At 44.4% G+C, this 18,544-nt stretch overlaps 1 protein-coding gene across 2 annotated transcripts in view; it reads right to left on the bottom strand.

Annotated features, from left to right (window-relative positions):
- SYN3 (synapsin III) overlaps positions 1–18,544 on the bottom strand; it is a 697,366-nt gene that overhangs the window by 25,305 nt on the left and 653,517 nt on the right. For both annotated transcript variants that reach the window (XM_006865239.1, XM_006865238.1), the window contains one exon: positions 1,615–1,757. In XM_006865239.1, coding sequence (XP_006865301.1) covers positions 1,615–1,757 — 143 coding nt within the window. The remainder of the gene's footprint in view (positions 1–1,614; positions 1,758–18,544) is intronic.

Here is an 18,544-nt window from a genome sequence, read left to right as displayed (position 1 = left end):
AGCAGCTGGTGAGTTTGAACAGTTGACCTTGTGGTTCAAACCGACCTTGCAGTGTGGCGCTAATCCTACAGCACCATACCAGGACTCTGAATTTGGATATGTTGTTGTTTTTGTTAAGTGGCGTTGAGTTGGTTCCTACACATAATGACCCTGTGTAGGGTTTCTGAGGAGTGGCTCTTGAGCTTGAACTGCTGACCTTGTAGTTCAAACTGACTTTGCAGTCCAGCACATTAACCCATAGCACCACACCAGGACTCCATAGATAGTTATATATTGAAATAGTTATAGATAGGTATGTATACATGGACTTAGAAAGCACACATTTATTTTCAAGTTCTGTCTGTTTAGAGGACCTAGAAACATTGACACTCAGTAGCAACAAGCTCACAGTCAGGCAGGAAGTGGGTCAGAGAGGAGGTCGGTCCGCCCTAAGGGCTGACACAATCCCCCTCCCTGGGATGTGGGCCAACCCGGGGTCCAGGAAATGCCATAACTAATGACAAATTGGAGCTGTCAGGTCAGAGAGGTTCAGCATGGAGCGTGCAGCAATGAGGTAATCTGTAAGAAGAGAAACTGGGACAAGGTGTACTCAATGTCAAGTGGAAACTCTCACCATGAGGAGAAGAGGGGAATGATGTCAAGATGGAAGGATGGTGGGGCCACAGGAATGCGTTACAACGACCACGCTGCATGGGTCACAATTCAGGAGAGGACGGGAGGAGGAGATGTCACCACAAGGGCATCTGAGAGCAGTGACCAGGGCTGACCAAGCTCATGGGTGGAAAAGCCATTGCAGAAGGATTCCTTGAGGACTGGCTCCATTCTTTCCCTCACAATACTCTCCAGGAGGTCGTCTTCCTGCATCTCCTCTGGTTGTCCAACCAATGGAAAAGTTGAGTTATTGTGACAGATGTCTTATAACTGGCAAAGTCTAAAATTTTACCATTTTGTCCTTTTATAGAAAAAAATTTGACAACCCCTGGTTTAGGCAGTCCAGGTATATTAAAGCAGCCATAGACAAATGAACATGTCTATGCTCAATAATTGAACTGCAAAGTCGGTGGTTCAAGCTCACCAGCTGCTCCTTGGAAACCCTATACAGGGTCACTATGGGTCAGAATCGACTTGACGTCACTTAACAACAACATGCTCAATAAAACTTTATTTACACAACAGGGCTAGACTTAGCCTGATGGCTTTTTGCTGATGGTTAGATCATGTCACTCATTGCTCAGAAGAGAAGAAACCCCAAAGCCCCTTGGCAGGACATTCAAGGCCCTTCTTGATTTGTCTCCTAATCTCAATCTTGTCTCTTACAAATACACCCTCTCGATACTTGCAGTTGCCCCAGCATATCAAGCATCTGTCTTCCTCGGGGAAAATAGTCTTTGTTGGGGTAGGCAGAGTCCTATCCCTGTGTAGCCCTCAATAGCACTGGCCAAAGAAAGACAGTGAAGGAAACAGAAGGGGAGAGTAATGATGGCCACCCATCTGTGCTCTGGTGCAGTGGGAGGAGAGGAGCAGGATAGACCTGTATTTCTAACCTCCCGTCTTCCCACACTCTTCACCCCCATCCTTCCTCCCAGTTCCCCCAGCCCGGTACCAGAGACTCACATGTAAGCCTTGTAGTTGGATCCGATTTTCTGGATCCGAATGTCGTACTTGGAGTCTATGAAGGCCTCAGTGGTGGCATAGGTTTTGGCCATGGCGATCACACTTGTGATGTCCTGGAAGTCATGCTGGGTCTCCACTTTGATCTGTGGGAAGATGAGGAGAGTGAGTGCCATTTGCCGGCATTGACTGAGCCAGGATCTCGAGCTCCTTAGAGATAAGTGGGACATGACCCCTCACCTTGAGAAGGTCACCCTCTAGCAGGGGAGGCAGGCATAGGAAACAAATCATTCCAATGCCCACCCGAACAAGGCAGACGAGGGAGTGAGCACATCCATGTAGAATCATCAGGGAAAAGAAGTCTGAATAAGGTTTGAAGAGCAGATAGAGTTTTCAGGTGGACCAGGTAGGAGAGGAATGAGGATGTGCAAAGCCATTGGTGTGAGCGACTATGTGGTACAGCGGGAAGGTCAATGGGTTCAGACTGGCCAAGTGGGTTAGAGGATCATGGGCTTCTCAAGTGCTTTGGTAAGAAGACTGGAGTTTACCCTGTTGTCTGGAAAGACGTTGAGGGAAGAAGAGGAATTTGAACCAGAAAAAGCCCAACTTGTCTTCTAGAAAAATCACTGTGGCAGTTGTGTCGAGGACAACGGAGGGGTGTGAGTGGGAGACAGATGAGAAATAAAGATGTGTGTATTGTGTTTCTGTGTGTAGTGTGTGCGGTATGTGTGCATGCATATAGGGAGTTTGTGGGAGTTGTGTGTGTGTGTGGCATAGGTGTGTATGGTGTGTAGTATGATGTGTGAAGTGTGTAATTTGTGACACATATGGATGTGGTATGTTTGCAAGTGTATGATGTGTGTTGTGTATTATGTTTGTGTTTTTGTGTGTGTACTCAAGTAGTGTGTGTGATGTATGTGGGTGATATTTTTGTGTGTGCACGCAGTGTGTGTGGTGTGTAATATGTGGTGTATATGTGTGTGTTGTTTTTGTGTGTGCACGTAGTGTGTGTGGTGTGTAGCACATGGTGTATATGTGTGTGTTGTTTTTGTGTGTGCACACGGTGTGTGTGGTGTGTAGCCTGTGGTGTATATGTGTGTATTGTTTTTGTGTGTGCACGCAGTGTGTGTGGTGTGTAGCACATGGTGTATATGTGTGTATTGTTTTTGTGTGTGCACGCAGTGTGTGTGTGCATGCAGTGTGTGAGATGAGCATGCACTGGACAAGGACAGTTCTGCTTGGCCAAAGGCCTGGGGGAGAAATCGCACTATTTACTGGGCTGAGGCCAGGAACATGGGCTGTGCCCTGGGTCAGGGAGAGGTCCCGCGAGAGTCTCTGAGGCCAAGTGCAGGGGTGAAGGCCAACGCTCCATGATAGACATCTCAGACACAACAGAGGCTGACTCTGTGTCTGTGGACAGCGGGAGGCTGCCCTTGGTGGCCCTACTTGTCCACTTCTCCCCTGTCACCTTTCCCTGATGGCAGAGGTCCACTCTGGGGGGCTAGGTGCTGGGCAGCCTGAGTAGGAGGACCTGTCAGCATGAGAAGGGTGGGGTTGGGCCTCATCTCCTCACAACTTCTCTTCCAAGCCCTTCTCTGCCTACCGCTGGAAGCTCAGTGCTGCCCTGATGATGCCATGAGCATGCCCACTAAGTTTGCACCAACCACCTAGCCTACAAAGTCTTTCCACAGCTCTCCTGGGAGCCCCAAACTGGCTTGTGATCCATCATGGAACTGGAGACTGATTCCTTGACCTGCCCATGGTCCTAGAGCAGCTAACACAGAGAGAGGTGTGAAACCCAGAACTCCAAAGGCTCAGCTGTGATTTGCAGCCCTCTGGCATTATGTACAGGGGTCCCTGCTATCCCACCCTGTGGGCACTGCAAACAGGATGGGGAGAGAGGTCCAGGAGACTAGAATTGGCAACATTTTCTTTCTTTTCTACACTCAGAGCCTAGCTTCTCTCGCGGGGACTAAGTGCCTCACTTCGCAGAGAACATGAAAGTGGCCAAGAGAGTTTCCATTGTCCAAGCTCATCAGCCTCCCCATTTCTTCCTTCCAGCCCCAGTGGCAGCAGCATGCCTCCTTCCACCCAAGACTCACCTAGCTTCTCCAGCCGAGACACAGCAAGGGGATCTGAAGGGACACTTGCCCCTGAGTGCAAGTCCAAGAGGGTGACAGATGAGGTACAGAATGACATTCTGAGATACCACATAGTTCGTGGGAAATTTCCATTAACTTTAAATTCCATTTCTCCATGAACTCTTTGAAGCCCCTTGGTACGAAAGACTGAAGCAACTGGACAAGAGATGGGGTTACATTTCTTTGGCATCGTGGTCATCAACGTCTATTCATCTTGAAATTTGGGGGATGGGTAATGTAGAATTTGCTCTGGGTGCTTGAACTGGGGGGAGGTACAGCTTAGAGCTTGCCCCAGGCACTCAATACCCTCATTCCACCTCTGTCTGCCCTCCAGGATGCTGACTGCTGGTTGCTCCCCCCAGTCCCATCCTCCTCCTTTCTTTAGTAATAAGGCTCTGATATTTAACGGGCATCTGGTTTCTCAGCTGAAGACTTTTTGTTCCAGTCCTCCTTTACAGGTTGTTGTTGTTGTTGTTGTCAGGTGCCATCGAGTCGGAACCGACTCATAGCAACCCCATGCACAGCAGAACGAAACAATGTCTGATCCTGGGCCAACCTCACTACTGCCACCACACTTGACGCCATCAATGATGCCACCTGGCTGATCCATCTCGTTGGGGGTCTTCCTCTTTTTCTCTGACCCTCCATCTTACCCAGCATGACATCCTTCTCCAGCGACTGTTCTCTCCGGACAATGTGTCCAAAGTATGAGAGACGAAGCCTAGCCATCCTGGCCTCCAAGGAGCACTCTGGCTGCACTTCTTCCAAAACAAATCTATTGGTTCTTTTGGCAGCCCATGGCACTTTCAGTATTCTCCTCCAACACCACAACTCAAAGGCATCAATTCTTCTACGATCTTCCTTATTCACTGTGCAGCTTTCGCATCCATATGAGGTTATTGAAAATACCATGGCTTGGGTCAGGCACACCATAGTCCTCAAGCTGACCTTTACAGGTAGCTGTATCTAAGTTCTGGCCAATAAAATATGAGTGGACATGATGTGCGAAACCTCTAGGTATGCCCTAAAGATGAAAAAAAAATCTTTCCTCCCTCTTCTTTCCGCTGGCTGGGATCAGGCCATGATGGCTTGCACTGCAGCAGCCATCTTGGGCTTCAAAATGGAAGCTGCGTGTTATGACCTCCCAAAGTATACGAAGTCTGGTTTCACAAAACCTAGTTCTATCCACCCATGTCTGTCTTCCTATTACACTGTGAGCTTCGTAAGGACAGAAAATGAGCCTCCTGTGTCTGTCACATTGTAGATGCTTGAGGTGTGCTTCCTGGATGGATTATATAAGAATGCTGGGTAAAAGGCCCGCTGGTAAGTTGGGGGGTGGAGGGGGCAGGAGATGGAAGGAAAAGTAAGGGAACTCAGAAAAGGGCAAATGAAATGTGTTTCAGGGAGCCTTCTTCTCAAAGGTGAATTTTTTGGTAAAGGCTTGGAACTATGTTCTACATGCAGCATAGCTCACAGCTTCCATTATGGGACCCTGGAGAAGGGTGAGGTGGCCTGGAGCTGTGGGTGGGTGGACAGAGCTGGAGGAGACGCTGGGCGGGTCGTCAGGTGGTGTAGGGGACATTCAGGAGGGGCAGCCAGTAGGGATGGCGAAATGGCTGCTGGATCCTGGAGTTTGGCTTTATTTATTGGTTGGAAAGCTCTTGAAAGGTTCACAAGGACAGCTGAGAACAGGAAGTCCTAAATGAGCTGCAATTCAAGATTGCCATGTGCTGCTCTGAGGGGACCTAGAACACCCTGATGTCTAAGCTCACAGAGCCTCTCCGGTGGTCTCTCCCCAGTTCCTTCCTTTCTTCCTCTCCTTGTGTTCTCGTCCTCTGCCCCATCTTTCTTCTCTCCCACTCCTTGGTCCTCACTCTTACTTTGTTTTTACTCCTGCTTTTGATGTTGTCTGTCTCCCTTCTTTATCTCTTCATGTTTGATTTTGTAGTTTCTGTCTTCTCTTGTCCTCCACCAGCACCCTCTGACCACCTCCCTCTCTCTTTCCATTGTCCTTGACTTTCCCCTCCCTGCTTTCTGTCTTCCTCAGCTAAACCCCCGCTGTCCCTCACAGTATCTCCACTCAACCTCTCACTTCTGAATTGCCTTCCCTCCTGCTTGCTTGTGTGTCTGAGTGTACATGTGTATATGTGTGTCCATATATGTGCCCATGCATGCAATGTGTGCCAGTGTGTGCACATGTGTAAGGTGCAGCTGTGCCACGCAATACACACGTGTGCACATGTGTGTGTGCTCATAATGCACATGTGCATATATCCACATAAACGCATACCTGTAGAGGTGTGCCCATACATGTGCATGTGTGTCCAAGTACACATGTGTGCATGTGTCCATGTGTGTGCATGTTTGTGTGTACACATGTTCATGTGCATATATATGTGCATGCCCATGTGTAAATGTGCATTCATGGATATACAATGAGAGTGAATGTGTACACGCATACAAGTGCACATGCCCACATCCGTGTGCACATGTGCCCACACCCATGCACCCATGCACATGTGTCAATGCACATGTGTGCAATCCATGTGTACACATGTCCATCTGTATACATAGGTGTGTGTGCACGCATATATGGGTGCCTGTGTGTATATGCACACCCATGGATCTACATACGTAGGTGCGTACATGCGTACATGCATGCACATCTCTGTGCATATGTGCCCAAACACAGGTATCTATAGACACTCGTGCATGCATGTTCATGTTGTCATGTGTACATACACATACACAGGAGGGCATGCACATACAGGCGTACCTGTGTGTGCATGTACATGCATGTCCACATATGACATATGTGTGCCTGGTGTACACGTGAGTGTGTAATGTCTGTGTGCATGAGCGTACACATGCACATGTGCCTGTGTGTACATGTGCATGTATGTCTGTGTGTCTACACATGTGTGTCCATGAGTACATGTGCATGTATGCTCTGTTGTCAATGTGAGCTAGGAGGGGAAATAGAAACAGGAAGCAGAAGGGGAGAAACGGAGGGAAGAGGGTCAGGGCACAATTCAGAATCTCCCAATGGAACTCATTTCAGAAGCCCCTATTCCAAGTTCCCACCTCTTCTATGCACTTGGTAGATGGTCCACCCTTTTCCTGAATATCTCCAATAAGGGGGGACAAAGCATCATCACCTCTTTTGTTGTTGTTGTTGTTAAGTGCCATTTAGTTGGTTCTGACTCATAGTGACTCTGTACAGGGTTTCCAAGGAGCTTCGGGAACCCTCTCATTTGTTCTACTGTACACTGTTGTTGTTAAGTCCGTCCAGTCGGTTCCGACTCATAGTGACTCTATATAGGGTTTCTGAGGAGCGGCTGAAAAGTTTGAACCACTGACCTTGAGGTTCAAATCAACCTTGAGGTTGAGTGCTTGCCCTATAGCGCCACACACAGGAACAAATGAACAATGCTCAAAGGGCCCAAACATTGATAATGTGGGTAAGTCTTAGCTCTCTTTAATGACTTGACGAGAACCCCCCCCACCCCCTGCCAAAGTGTGCTTAAATCACTCTCCTCTTTAACTCTCTCCCATTATGTGCTGGCTCTAAAGTCGTTACGACCTCGAATTGCTTGCCTCTGACTACATCACTCTTAAACTATGGGGTGCCCAGAATCGGATGCCATTTTTCCAGATGTGGTTTCATCAGTGGAGAGTCAATAGGACTGTCACTTCCCTCTCTCTGGAATACATATATTCTGGCATTCTCCTACCTCAGGGCCTTTGCACTTGCTGTACCTTACCTGGAAGACATACACACTTACTTCTTTTACATTTTGGCTCCAGCATCACATTCTCAGTGGTTACTACTCCCCAGCCACCCTGACCGGTTGCACTTTTCTCCCAATATTTCTACTACTTGTATATTATCTGTTTACTGATTACTTCCTTCCCTACCACTCCAATAGAATGTAAGCTCTGTAATGACATTGTTTTAGTGTTTGCACTTCAAACAGCATTGGGAAACTGCAGGTGCTCAATACCTTTGTTTAATGATTGAATAAATGTACCTAAGTATTCACAGCTATGTACTGTGTGCCTCTTATATCCAGATGATCACTGTTTCTTGCAGAGTGCTGGGGGCTGGGCATACACCAGGGAGCAAGAGGTGTATGATTCTTATTCAAATGGAGCTTTGATGCTAGTCATTCTCTTGCTTCTATTAACATAGCTTAATATAATGCTAGCTTTTTAATGATCCATATGGACATTGTCCTAAATGAGTACTACGTTGCTGTCAGCGCTGTCTGGTAATCTGCATCTCTCCTGGCTTGAACTTGAGTGGTTGATGTCTTTTAGTCCCAGAGCAGAGCACTACATTTATCCCTGCTGAAGTTCAGCTCTTCTGTCTTTGTCTGTCCTTCCATCTCCCAACAATGATTCTGTCTTCCAATCTGTTAACTATTCCTCTCAGCTCTGTAGTGTTCATGATTTTGGCACGTTCTTCCTATACTTCATTCCACCTGGCTGACCATACATAATTTACTTTCTTTCTCTGAGCCTCAGTTTCCTCATCTGTTAAATCTGATACTAACAACTACCTTGCAGGAGTATTATGATAATTAGATGACATTATGAGGTCAAAGGTTCTACTCGACATAGGGCCTGGAGTCTAGTAAGTGCTCAATAAAAGTTGGTTCTGCTCAGCTGGATGATATTTAGAACTTTCTCTCTGCTGATGAACCATCAATCAATACCGGTTTACACAATGTTTTACATGATTCCTCAGCTAACTCAAATCTACTGGGGCATAATAATTCAATTCCTTACCTCTCCTGTGGCCTGTGGGGTGTGATAAAACGTGGCAAGCTCTTTACAACATTTCAGGAATATATTAGGTGCTCCATAAGTATTTATGGACTGTGGTGCTGTGGGCTAATGCGTCAGACTGTAAAGTCATTTGAACTGCAAGGTCGGTGGTTCAAGCTCACTAGCTACTTCTTGGAAACCCTATACAGGGTTGCTATGAGTTGGAAACTAGTTGATGGCACTTAACAACAGCAACAAGAAGAAGTAAACAATTTGACCAGGTGACCAGTAATCTGATGATCAAATTGTTGCTGGTAAGTGCCGTCGAGTTGGTTCCAATTCACAGGGTTTCCTAGGAGGGGCTGGTGAATTTGAACTCATGACCTTGAGATTTGCAGTCCAGTGCTGATCATACAGCGCCACACCAGAATGATCAGATAGTATACATTCATTCATTTATTTATCTACCCAATCTTTAAGTAGTGAGGTCTCTGTAGGAGCCAAAGCTAGAGACTTAAGAAGAGCTGTCAAACTATTTCACTCTAGAAATGGGATCCTGGTGTGGTGCTGTAGGATAAGCACTGGACTGCTAACCACAAGGTTGGTGGTTCAAACCTACCAGTTAATCTTTAGAAACCCTATACAGGATGGCTATGAGTCAGAACTGACGCAATGGCACTTAACAATGGTTCTAGAAAAGACTTATAGTAAACTTCAAGGACACATAACTTACATTATCTACTCATCCACAGCTGTGGAGTTGGTTCTGGCTCATAGCCACCATGTACAGGGCTTCCAAGACTGTAAATCTTAATGGAAGCAGAAAGTCTCATCTTTGTCCTGTGGAATAGTGGGTGGATTTGAACTGATGACCTTATGGTTAGCAGTCGAGTGCTTTTACTACAGCACCACCTAACATACAATAATATCCATTCATTACAAGTTGTACGTCAGCAATTGCACTTCTAGGAACCCATCTTCCACTACAGCGCAAAAACACAAGTACAAGAGCCGCGAGTCCAAGGTTATTTACTGCAGAACTATTTGCAATAGCAAACCTTCCTGGTCATGCCTGGGCTGCGTTCTACATTGTCAGAGGCATACAGCATTCATCACGAGTCCTTAAAAATCTGATGGAATCAGGGACCCTAGTGAAGGGGTGGTCTTTAGGAAAGGGCATGTGGGATAAGAAGGCATTCACGGTGTGCAGCCACAGCCACAGCTGGTCTGATCTCTACAAACACACTGTGGCTCACACACCGTGGCATACTATGTAGCTGTGAAAAGGAATGAGGACTATCTGTACATTCTGCTTTCAAAACCCAAGGCCCTCGAGTCAATTCCAATTCATAGAGACCCTATAGGATACACTAGAACTGTTCCATAGGGTTTCCAATACTGTAAATCTGGACAGGCACAGCTGGTGGGTTTGAACCACCGACCTTGCGGTTAATAACTGATGCTTAACCCGCTGAGCTACCAGAACTCCTTGTATCCTACTGTTGTTGTTGTTTGTTGTTAGATGCTGTCCAGGCCACGCCAACTCATATACATAGGGTTTCCAAAGAGTGACTGATTAGGTTGAACCATTGACATTGTGGTTCAAATAGACCTTGTGGTCCAGTGCCACTGGACTCCATTGTGCCACAGTGCCACCCCAAGACTCCATTTATCCTACAATGTTTTTGTTTGTTGTTAAGTGCCATCGAGTCGGTTCTGACTCATAGTGACCTTGTATAGAGTTTCTAAGGAGCGGCTGGTTAATTTGAACCACCGACCTTGATGTTTAAACCAACCTATAGCGTGTTTCGTTCTGCTGTGCATGGGGTCGCTATGAGTCGGTTCCGAGTCGATGGCACCTGACAACAACAACAACAACATAGCGTGGTCTATATACTACTGAGGAGTGAAAAAAGTAGGGTGCAGTATAGTTATCTATCACCTAGGAGTTTGTGTATGTGTGCACAGATTTGCTTTAAAAACCCAAACCAAACGAGAAGGAATGGGGGGGGGGGGGGGGGGGCTCTGTATGTGCCCATTTTATAATTTTGACTTTATTGTTAAGTCAGCTCCAAACCATAGCGACCCTATGTGCAAAGAATGAAACACTGCCCTGCCCTGTGCCATCCTTTCTCACAATGTTAAGTTTGAGCCCATTGTTGGGACCACTGTGTCAATGCTGGCAGTCTTCCTCTTTTTCATTGTTTCTCCATTTTACCAGGCATGTTGTCCTGCAGTGACTGGCCTCTTCTGTCAACATGTCCAAAGTATGACAGACAAAGTCTTGTCATCCTCACTTCTAAGATTGTGCTTCTTCCAAGACAGATTTGTTTGTACTTCAGGCAGTCCATGGTACTTTAAATATTCTTCTCCAACACCATAATTCAAACGCATGGATTCGTCTACAGTTTTCCATATTCATTTTACATATGAGGTGAAAAATACTATGGCTTGGGTCAGGTGCACCTTATACTCCAAGTGACATCTTTATTCTTTAATGTTTCAAATAGGTCTTTTGCAGCAGCTTTGCTTAATGCAATACATTGTTTAATTCCTTGATGGCAGCTTCCATGAGATTCTTGACTGTTGATCCAAGCAAAATAAAGTCTTTGACAATTTCAAACTTTTCTGTTTATCACAACGTTATTTATTAGCCCAGTTGTGATAATTTTTGTTTTGTTTACATTGAGGTGCCATCCATACTGAAGAATGTAATCTTTGATCTTCATCAGTAAGTATACATTTTACCTCTTTCTCCCATCCTGATGCCATGTTCTGCTTCATATAATCTAGCTTCTTGGAGTAATAGATTACCATACAGAATGATTACGTATGGTGAAGAATATGATCTGGCTCACACCTTTCCTGATTTTAAACCATTCTGTACCTCTGTTCTGTTTGAATGACTGTCTCTTGGTCTATGTACAGATTCCTCATGAGCATTGTCAAGTGTTCCGGAATTTTCATTCTTCTCAATTTTATCCATAGTTTGTTGATTTCTGTGTATTCCATCTGGTGAGGTCTATGTGTAGAGTCACGCTTCATGTTGTTGAAAAAAGGTCTTTGTAATGAATATGTCATTGACCTTACAAAACTCTATCATGTGCTCCCCAGAATCATTTCTATTACCAAAGCCATATTTTCCAACTATTGATCCTTCCTCCTTATTTCCAACTTGCTCATTATAATCTCAGTAATTATCAATACATCTTGATTGCATGTTTTATCAAGTTATGACTTAAGAATTTGGTTGTTGTTGTTAAGGGCCATTGAGTCAGTTCCGATTCATAGTGATCCTGTATAGGGTTCTTGAGGCTGTAAACCTTTGCAGGAGCAGAAAGCCTCACCTTTCTCCCATGGAGGGGCACCAACCTTGTGGTTCACAGTCCAGTGTTTATCCTAAAGTGTCACCATGCTCCCCAAAGAAGTTGGGAGAATTCTTTAATTTCAACATTACTGGCTTTAGAGGTTGGTGTGCAAGTCTGAATAATAGTGGTATGAACAAGTCTTCCTTGTTGTTGTTGTGATGTGCCATGGAGTTGGTTCCGACTCATAGCAACCCTGTACAGGGTTTCTGAGGCTGCAAATCTTTATGGGAGCAGAAATCCTCATCTTTCTCCTGTGAAACAGCTGGTAGTTTCAAACTGCTGACCTTGTGGTTCACAGCCCGATTCGTAACCACTATGTGACCAGAGCTCCTGGTCTTCCTTGTAGGTATATGGATATTATCTTATCACAGGCAACATTGTACTTCAAGACAGAGCTTAAAGAGCTCTTTTTGACAATGCATATGACACCATTTCTCTCCAATTTGCTGTTCCCAGCACAGTAAACCATATGACTGTACGATTCAAATTTGCCAATACCAATTCATTTCAGCTCATGGATGCCTGGGATACTGATCTTTATGTGTTTCATTTCATATTTGACAACTTCTGATTACCCTAGAATCCTACTTTGTACATTCCACATTTCAATTATTAATGGATGTTTGCAGCTGTTTGTCCTCATTTTGAGTTGGACCCATCAGCAAATGAAGGGTTTGAAAGCTTTGCTCCATCCATGTCATTAAAATTAATTCTATTTGAAGAGGCAGCTCTTCCCAGTCATATTTTGAGTGCCTTCCAACCTGAGGGGCTCATCTTACAGCATGCTATCACATAATGTTTCACCGAGTAAACTTTCAGAAGTAGAGCGCCTCTCCTTCCTGGTCTGTCTTAGTCTGAATGCTCTGCTGAAACCTATGCACCACGAGTGCTATTGTTCGTGTTGAAAATACCAGTGCCATAACGTCCAGCATCACAGAAACACACAAGCCACCAGAGTGCACCAAACTGATCCTATAGAACCATAGCACAAGTCCACAAAATATATTTATAGAAGGAAATAAATGAACAAAAATTTCCTAAAAATGAAAAGAAAATGAAGTAAATGAACCTAGCAATAGACCACTCGATCAAGAAGGTGGCTTAAACATATACTTCTGACCACCAGCTCTCCTGAAAGCTTTTCTTTCTTCTCTAAAAAATTTTAAAAACGTTTTTATTGTGAATTGAGTGATAGTTTACATGGCAGAACATCCGTTGTACACTCATTTTACCTTATTTCGTTTCAGCACAATGATTATAATCTCCTCCATGCATCATCACTCAACAGTAATTACTTCTATTCCCTCTGTTTTTGTCTTTTTGTGGTGTGGGGGAGATGCACACAAAAACACTCAGGAATATATAGTCATTTAAACAAACAACCAAAGGGCACATTCTGCAAGTCTGCCACCTGGCCGCCAACTCTCAGTTCCTCTCTTTCCATGAATCTAGAGTCCTCAGCAGCTCACCCTCTCCATGTCCCCATCTCTGCCTCCATCTCTGGTGTCGCTGCTTCTCTGGATAAGGTCCCACATTCCACTCATGCTCTTCTCCCTTGATGGTCCTAAGGCCCTCTGTTTCTGGATTGTAAGATTAACTACTCCCCTTTTTGTTATAAAACTTCTACCTTTACAGTTGTGACAATAGCAACTAATCATAATAACAATTACTCACTATTGAATCATAAGAATCTTATCCCCATCTCCTTTCACCAGACCCATCTAGACAAGATGAAAACTATTCAGTGGGGGTTCTACCTTCCCCCGCACACTCTTAAACTAAACTCCTTCTTGAAAACTTGTAAGCCAGTCACTTTGTGCCTTTATTGCTCCCCCCATTTTAGGCAGCCATTGTTTAAGTTGCCTGTCCCTATCAACCCTGTGTACAGAGGGGATAGACTTGATCCTTGATGTGAAGATTTCTTCCCTCTCAGTTGGTATTTTGAGCTACTAGATCCATGAGTATCAGTCACCACAGGCTTTATGTAAGTGATTGCCAGGTCTTTCTTTCACTGAGCATCTGGTGGCTTCAAATCACCAAACTTTTGGTTAGCAGCTGAATGATTAACCATTGGAGCCACAGGGCTAAGCCACAGTGGGTTAAGCATTGGGCTGCTGACATCAAGGTTGACAATTCAAACCCACTAGTTGCTCCTTGGAAGAAAGATGAGACTGACTGTCCCTATAAATATTTACAGTGTCAGAAACTCTCAGAGGCAGTTCTGCCATGATAAGAGCCATGGTTTTTTAGCATAAGAGGAAAGACACAATTTTAAAATCAAAGAAACAAAGTTAGAACTTCGTCATCTCAAATTTTAATTTAAAAGAGTAGACAGGGATGGGCAACTTGGACATTGGCTACCCAAAATGGTGGGGCTACAAAGGCAAGAAGTGATTGGCTTACAAGCTTTCAAGAGGGAGCCTACATCCAGAGGGCATGGAGGAAGGTAGAATCTCCACTGAGTAGTATCCAATCTGTTTAGGCGGGGCTGATGAAAGGAGATGCAGATAGGTCTCTTGTGATACAGTGAATAACTGTTATCAGGACTGATTGTGAGGGTTGTAAATGTAAAGGTAGACATTTTGTGGCAAGAAGGTCAGTGATTAACTTTGCAGTCCATGAGCGGAGGTCCCTGGGACCATGAAGGGAGAAGAGTGGAGAGCGGGACCCTACCCAGAGAAGCAGTGATGCCTGAGATGGAGGCAGAGACAATGACGTGGAGAGATGGAGCAGTTGGGGACTTTAGACACAGAGAGGGAGAGGGGCTGTGTGCTGATGACCGGGGGGCAGGCTTGTAGTATATACCCTTTGGTTGGTTGATGATGCATGGAGCGGATTGTAACCATGGCAATGAAATGATATATGATAGGATGAATGTGAAACTAATGTTCTCCCATGTAAACTATCACATAATTCACAATAAAACATTTAAAACATTTTTTGGAATTTAAAATGTCAGTATGAATTTCTGATGTATTTTTCTCTTTCCCCAAACAGAACCACAAAAACCACTAAACACATCATATTTCTCCTGTGACCACCAAAATGGCTTAGTAGCAATGGCCAACCACTTGGTAATGAGCACATCTAGCATCCAGATTATGAGCTCTAAAAATTGTTTCTTTTTTTTTAACTGTCAGACACCAGGTGTCTTTGGTAGAATAGCTGATTCTGTTTGGGGCAGGAAATGTGGGTGATCAGCTTACAACATCTCGTCATCTAGAAAGAAGGATGCTATCAGACTGCTGGGCGCTGCCAAGAGAACATGCGAATCAACTTGAATGGGCTCCCATAGCCAAAGATGAGGTGATCGGAGTAGTAGAAAGACTAATGACTCCAATAGAGCGGAATGTTTATGAAAAGAAGCTCACATTCCAGCTCCATCACTTATTGGTTGTATGACACTGAATAAGTGACTTGGACTCTCTGTGTCTTACTTTCTCATAGCAAAATGTGGTGACCTTGGTGTTGAATAACTGTTGAGCATTAGGTTAGACATTGTGTGTAAATGACCTAGAAAAGGGCTTGGCTCCCTCCTATTATTATATGTGAACTATTATTATTATCCCTTTCTATACGCCTAACAATCAGTATAGTGCTTGGCACACAGCAGGTACACAGTAAATATCTGCTGAAAGGATGAATGAAAGGGCCTATCATGGGAAAACTTGGGCAAAGAAAATATAAGCAGAGTATAAAGGAGGTACAAAGGCCATGAGGTCAGTGTTCCCTGTTGCAAAAGAGACTCACAAACACACAAGATATAGCAGAAATTGAGTCTTAATTATTTTCTTATAGAAGCTGAGATGCCAATAGGGATTCATGCCTGAAGAGTAGGCAATTCCATTTCTCTTGAGAGTAGTTGAAATTCATTGCCCGAGTCCAAGGGCCTTTTGTTGTTGTTGTTAAGTGCTGTCGAGTCAGTTCCAACCCATAGCGAGCCAGTATAGGATTTCCCAGGAGCGGTTGGTGAGCTTGAACTGCCGACTTTGCAGTTCAAACCAGCCTTGCAGTCCACCGCATTAACCCGCTGTGTAGCACCAAAGGGTTTAAAGCAAGTGTGACCAGCCACTCACCTTGGCCAAACTCAACTTCATTAAGTCTCCATAGAAGGCCTAACTTGGAGCAAGGCTCCTTTCTGATGTGATGGCCAAGGCAAACTTGTGTTTTTTTAAAACAAAGATAAGTACATGAAGTAATTTACGCAATCAGGTTAGTTACAAACCAGGTAAACATTAGGATGACATAGACCCAAAATAATAACCATGCTTTCAGAAAAGTTGCTGGGTCGTCTTTCTTTCTGGCACCAGCTAGCTGGCAGGGTGAGGTGGATGCTCAGGCTACTCTGAGTTTGAGATAATAAAACCATAACCCTGGCTTACCAACAGAGGCATGTTTTTCTGTTTTTATAAGAGGAAGGCAAGCATCCAGCACATTCCAAAGCAGTATCAGCTCATTAGAAACGAGTTAAAAGGGGTGGAGAGGGCTAGTCTAAATCTCTGTTTTAACCTCCCAGTAAATTTTTACCTAGTCTTGCAGATCCTAGCCTCTCAAGATAGGATTAAGTATAGGTGTTGTGAATTTGACTGGATCAGGATTCTCAGTGGTTTGTGTTCTTGGGTTGTTGTATGCCATGGAGTCGGTTCCAACTCATAGAAAACCTGTATAGGGTTTCCGAGGTTGTAAATCTTTACAGGAGCAGAAAGCCTCATCTTTCTCCCATGGAACAACTGGTAATTTCGAACTGCTGACCTTGAGGTTCGCAGCCCAATTCGTAACCACTACGCTACCAGAGCTCCTTTACCACTTAAGATGTAGTTATCACCTCCATGTTGAGAGCTACTACAATACAATCATCCCCATGATCTGATCTGATGTGATTGGCCTTGATCCAATGTAATTACCCTCTGTGTTATAATAAATTCTCTCTTCTATGTTGTTAACGAGGTCGGATACAATCTACAGGATTAGATTGTATTTTGAGCTAATTTCTTTTGAGATAGACTAGTAGAGAGAAGTGAGTAGCAAAAGATGAACCTACTGCCACCAAGCAAGAAGAGCTGAGAGTGGAGTCTGCCCATTGGGGCTTGGGGTCTCTGCAATGTGAAGCTCCTAGATTCAGGGAAAGATTCATGCTCAAACACGTGGAGATCTCCAAGGAACATGGGCTCTACAGATGCTGAAGGGAGACAAGGATCTCTTCCCAGAGTTGGTAGTCTGAATCCAGACTTTTAGCATTCCTGTGAGAGACTGCATTTCTGTTGGTTACAGTCACTCACTTCTGGTATTTCTGTGATAGCAGCACAAGAGAGCTAAGACATGTGTGCTCATCACTTAACACTGGACTCTGCTCACAGAGGTGAGCTCAGAATCAATTTCTGAAATCAGCATTGAAGACTTTGTTAAGTGCCGTCAAGACGATTCCGACCCATCATGACCCTGTGTAGGGTTTCCAAGGAGCAGCTGTTGAGCTTAGATGGCCGGCCATACAGTTCAAATGACTTTGCAGTCTAGTGCATTAGCCTACAGCGCCAGCCTTAGGAGAGGCAAATGGAGGTTGTAAATAACTTAATGTCGAGGTTTCCATGGTATTTTCAATAGACAGTGAATAAAAACGACTGTAGAAGAATTGATACATTTGAGTTATGATGTTGGAGAATCTTGAAAGTACCACGGACTGCCAAAAGAACAAACCAATCTGTGTTGGAAGAAGTACAGCCAGAATCCTCCGTGGAAGCCAGGATGGTGAGACTTTGTTTCTCATACTTCAGACATATTGCCAGGAAGGACCAGTCCCTGGAGAAAAAGATTATGCTAGGTAAAGTGGAAGGTCAACGAAAAAGAGAAAGACCTCCAATGAGCTGGATTGGCACAGTGGCAACAGCAGCAATGGGCTCAAGCTACACAATGATTGTAAGGCTGGCACAAGACTGGGCAGTGTTTTGTTCTGTTGTGCAAGGGTCACTATGAGTCAAAATCTACTCGATAGCACCTAACAACAACAATAACAACAACAGAGGTTCCAGACTTTCTCAGTTCAGGGCTCCCATCTAAGCAATTGTTTCATGGCATTCCTAGACCAAAAGAAATACTGTGCAGTTTAATTTATGAAGGAATTAGAGTTAACAATGGATATTTATGTACTAACAATGTAGCCCTGGTGTGGTTCTGCAAAACAAGCACTGGTGCTGTAAGTTGTAAGGTTAGCAGTTCAAACCCATCAGTGACTCTTGGGAATGCTATACAGGGTCGCCATGAGTTGGAACTCACTCAATGGCACACAGCAACAACAATGTAGTCTTCGGAAAAAATATAGAAGAAATTGAAAGAAAAATTAATATTTTTATTTCACTCTTAAATGCCATAATTATGTACTAGTTGGACATGTGGACTCCTGGTGTGGCACTGTAGGATCAGCATTGGACTGTGAACGACACTTAACAACAACATTGTTACATACAATGGCCGCAAGAATCAGAGTCAGTTCAATAGCAGCTATCTATCTATCTATCTATCTATCTATCTATCTATCTATCTATCTGTCTGTCTGTCTGTCTGTCTGTCTGTCTGTCTGTCTGTCTGTCTATCTATCTATCTATCTATCCATCTATCCATCTATCCATCTATCCATCTATCCATCTATCTATCTATCTA

This window comes from Chrysochloris asiatica, unplaced genomic scaffold, assembly GCF_000296735.1.
Source record: "Chrysochloris asiatica unplaced genomic scaffold, ChrAsi1.0 scaffold00076, whole genome shotgun sequence".
In the NCBI taxonomy this organism is placed as follows: Eukaryota; Metazoa; Chordata; class Mammalia; order Afrosoricida; family Chrysochloridae; genus Chrysochloris; species Chrysochloris asiatica.
Note: the sequence above shows the minus strand (reverse complement) of the source record. Positions and strands in the feature narration are given on the sequence as shown.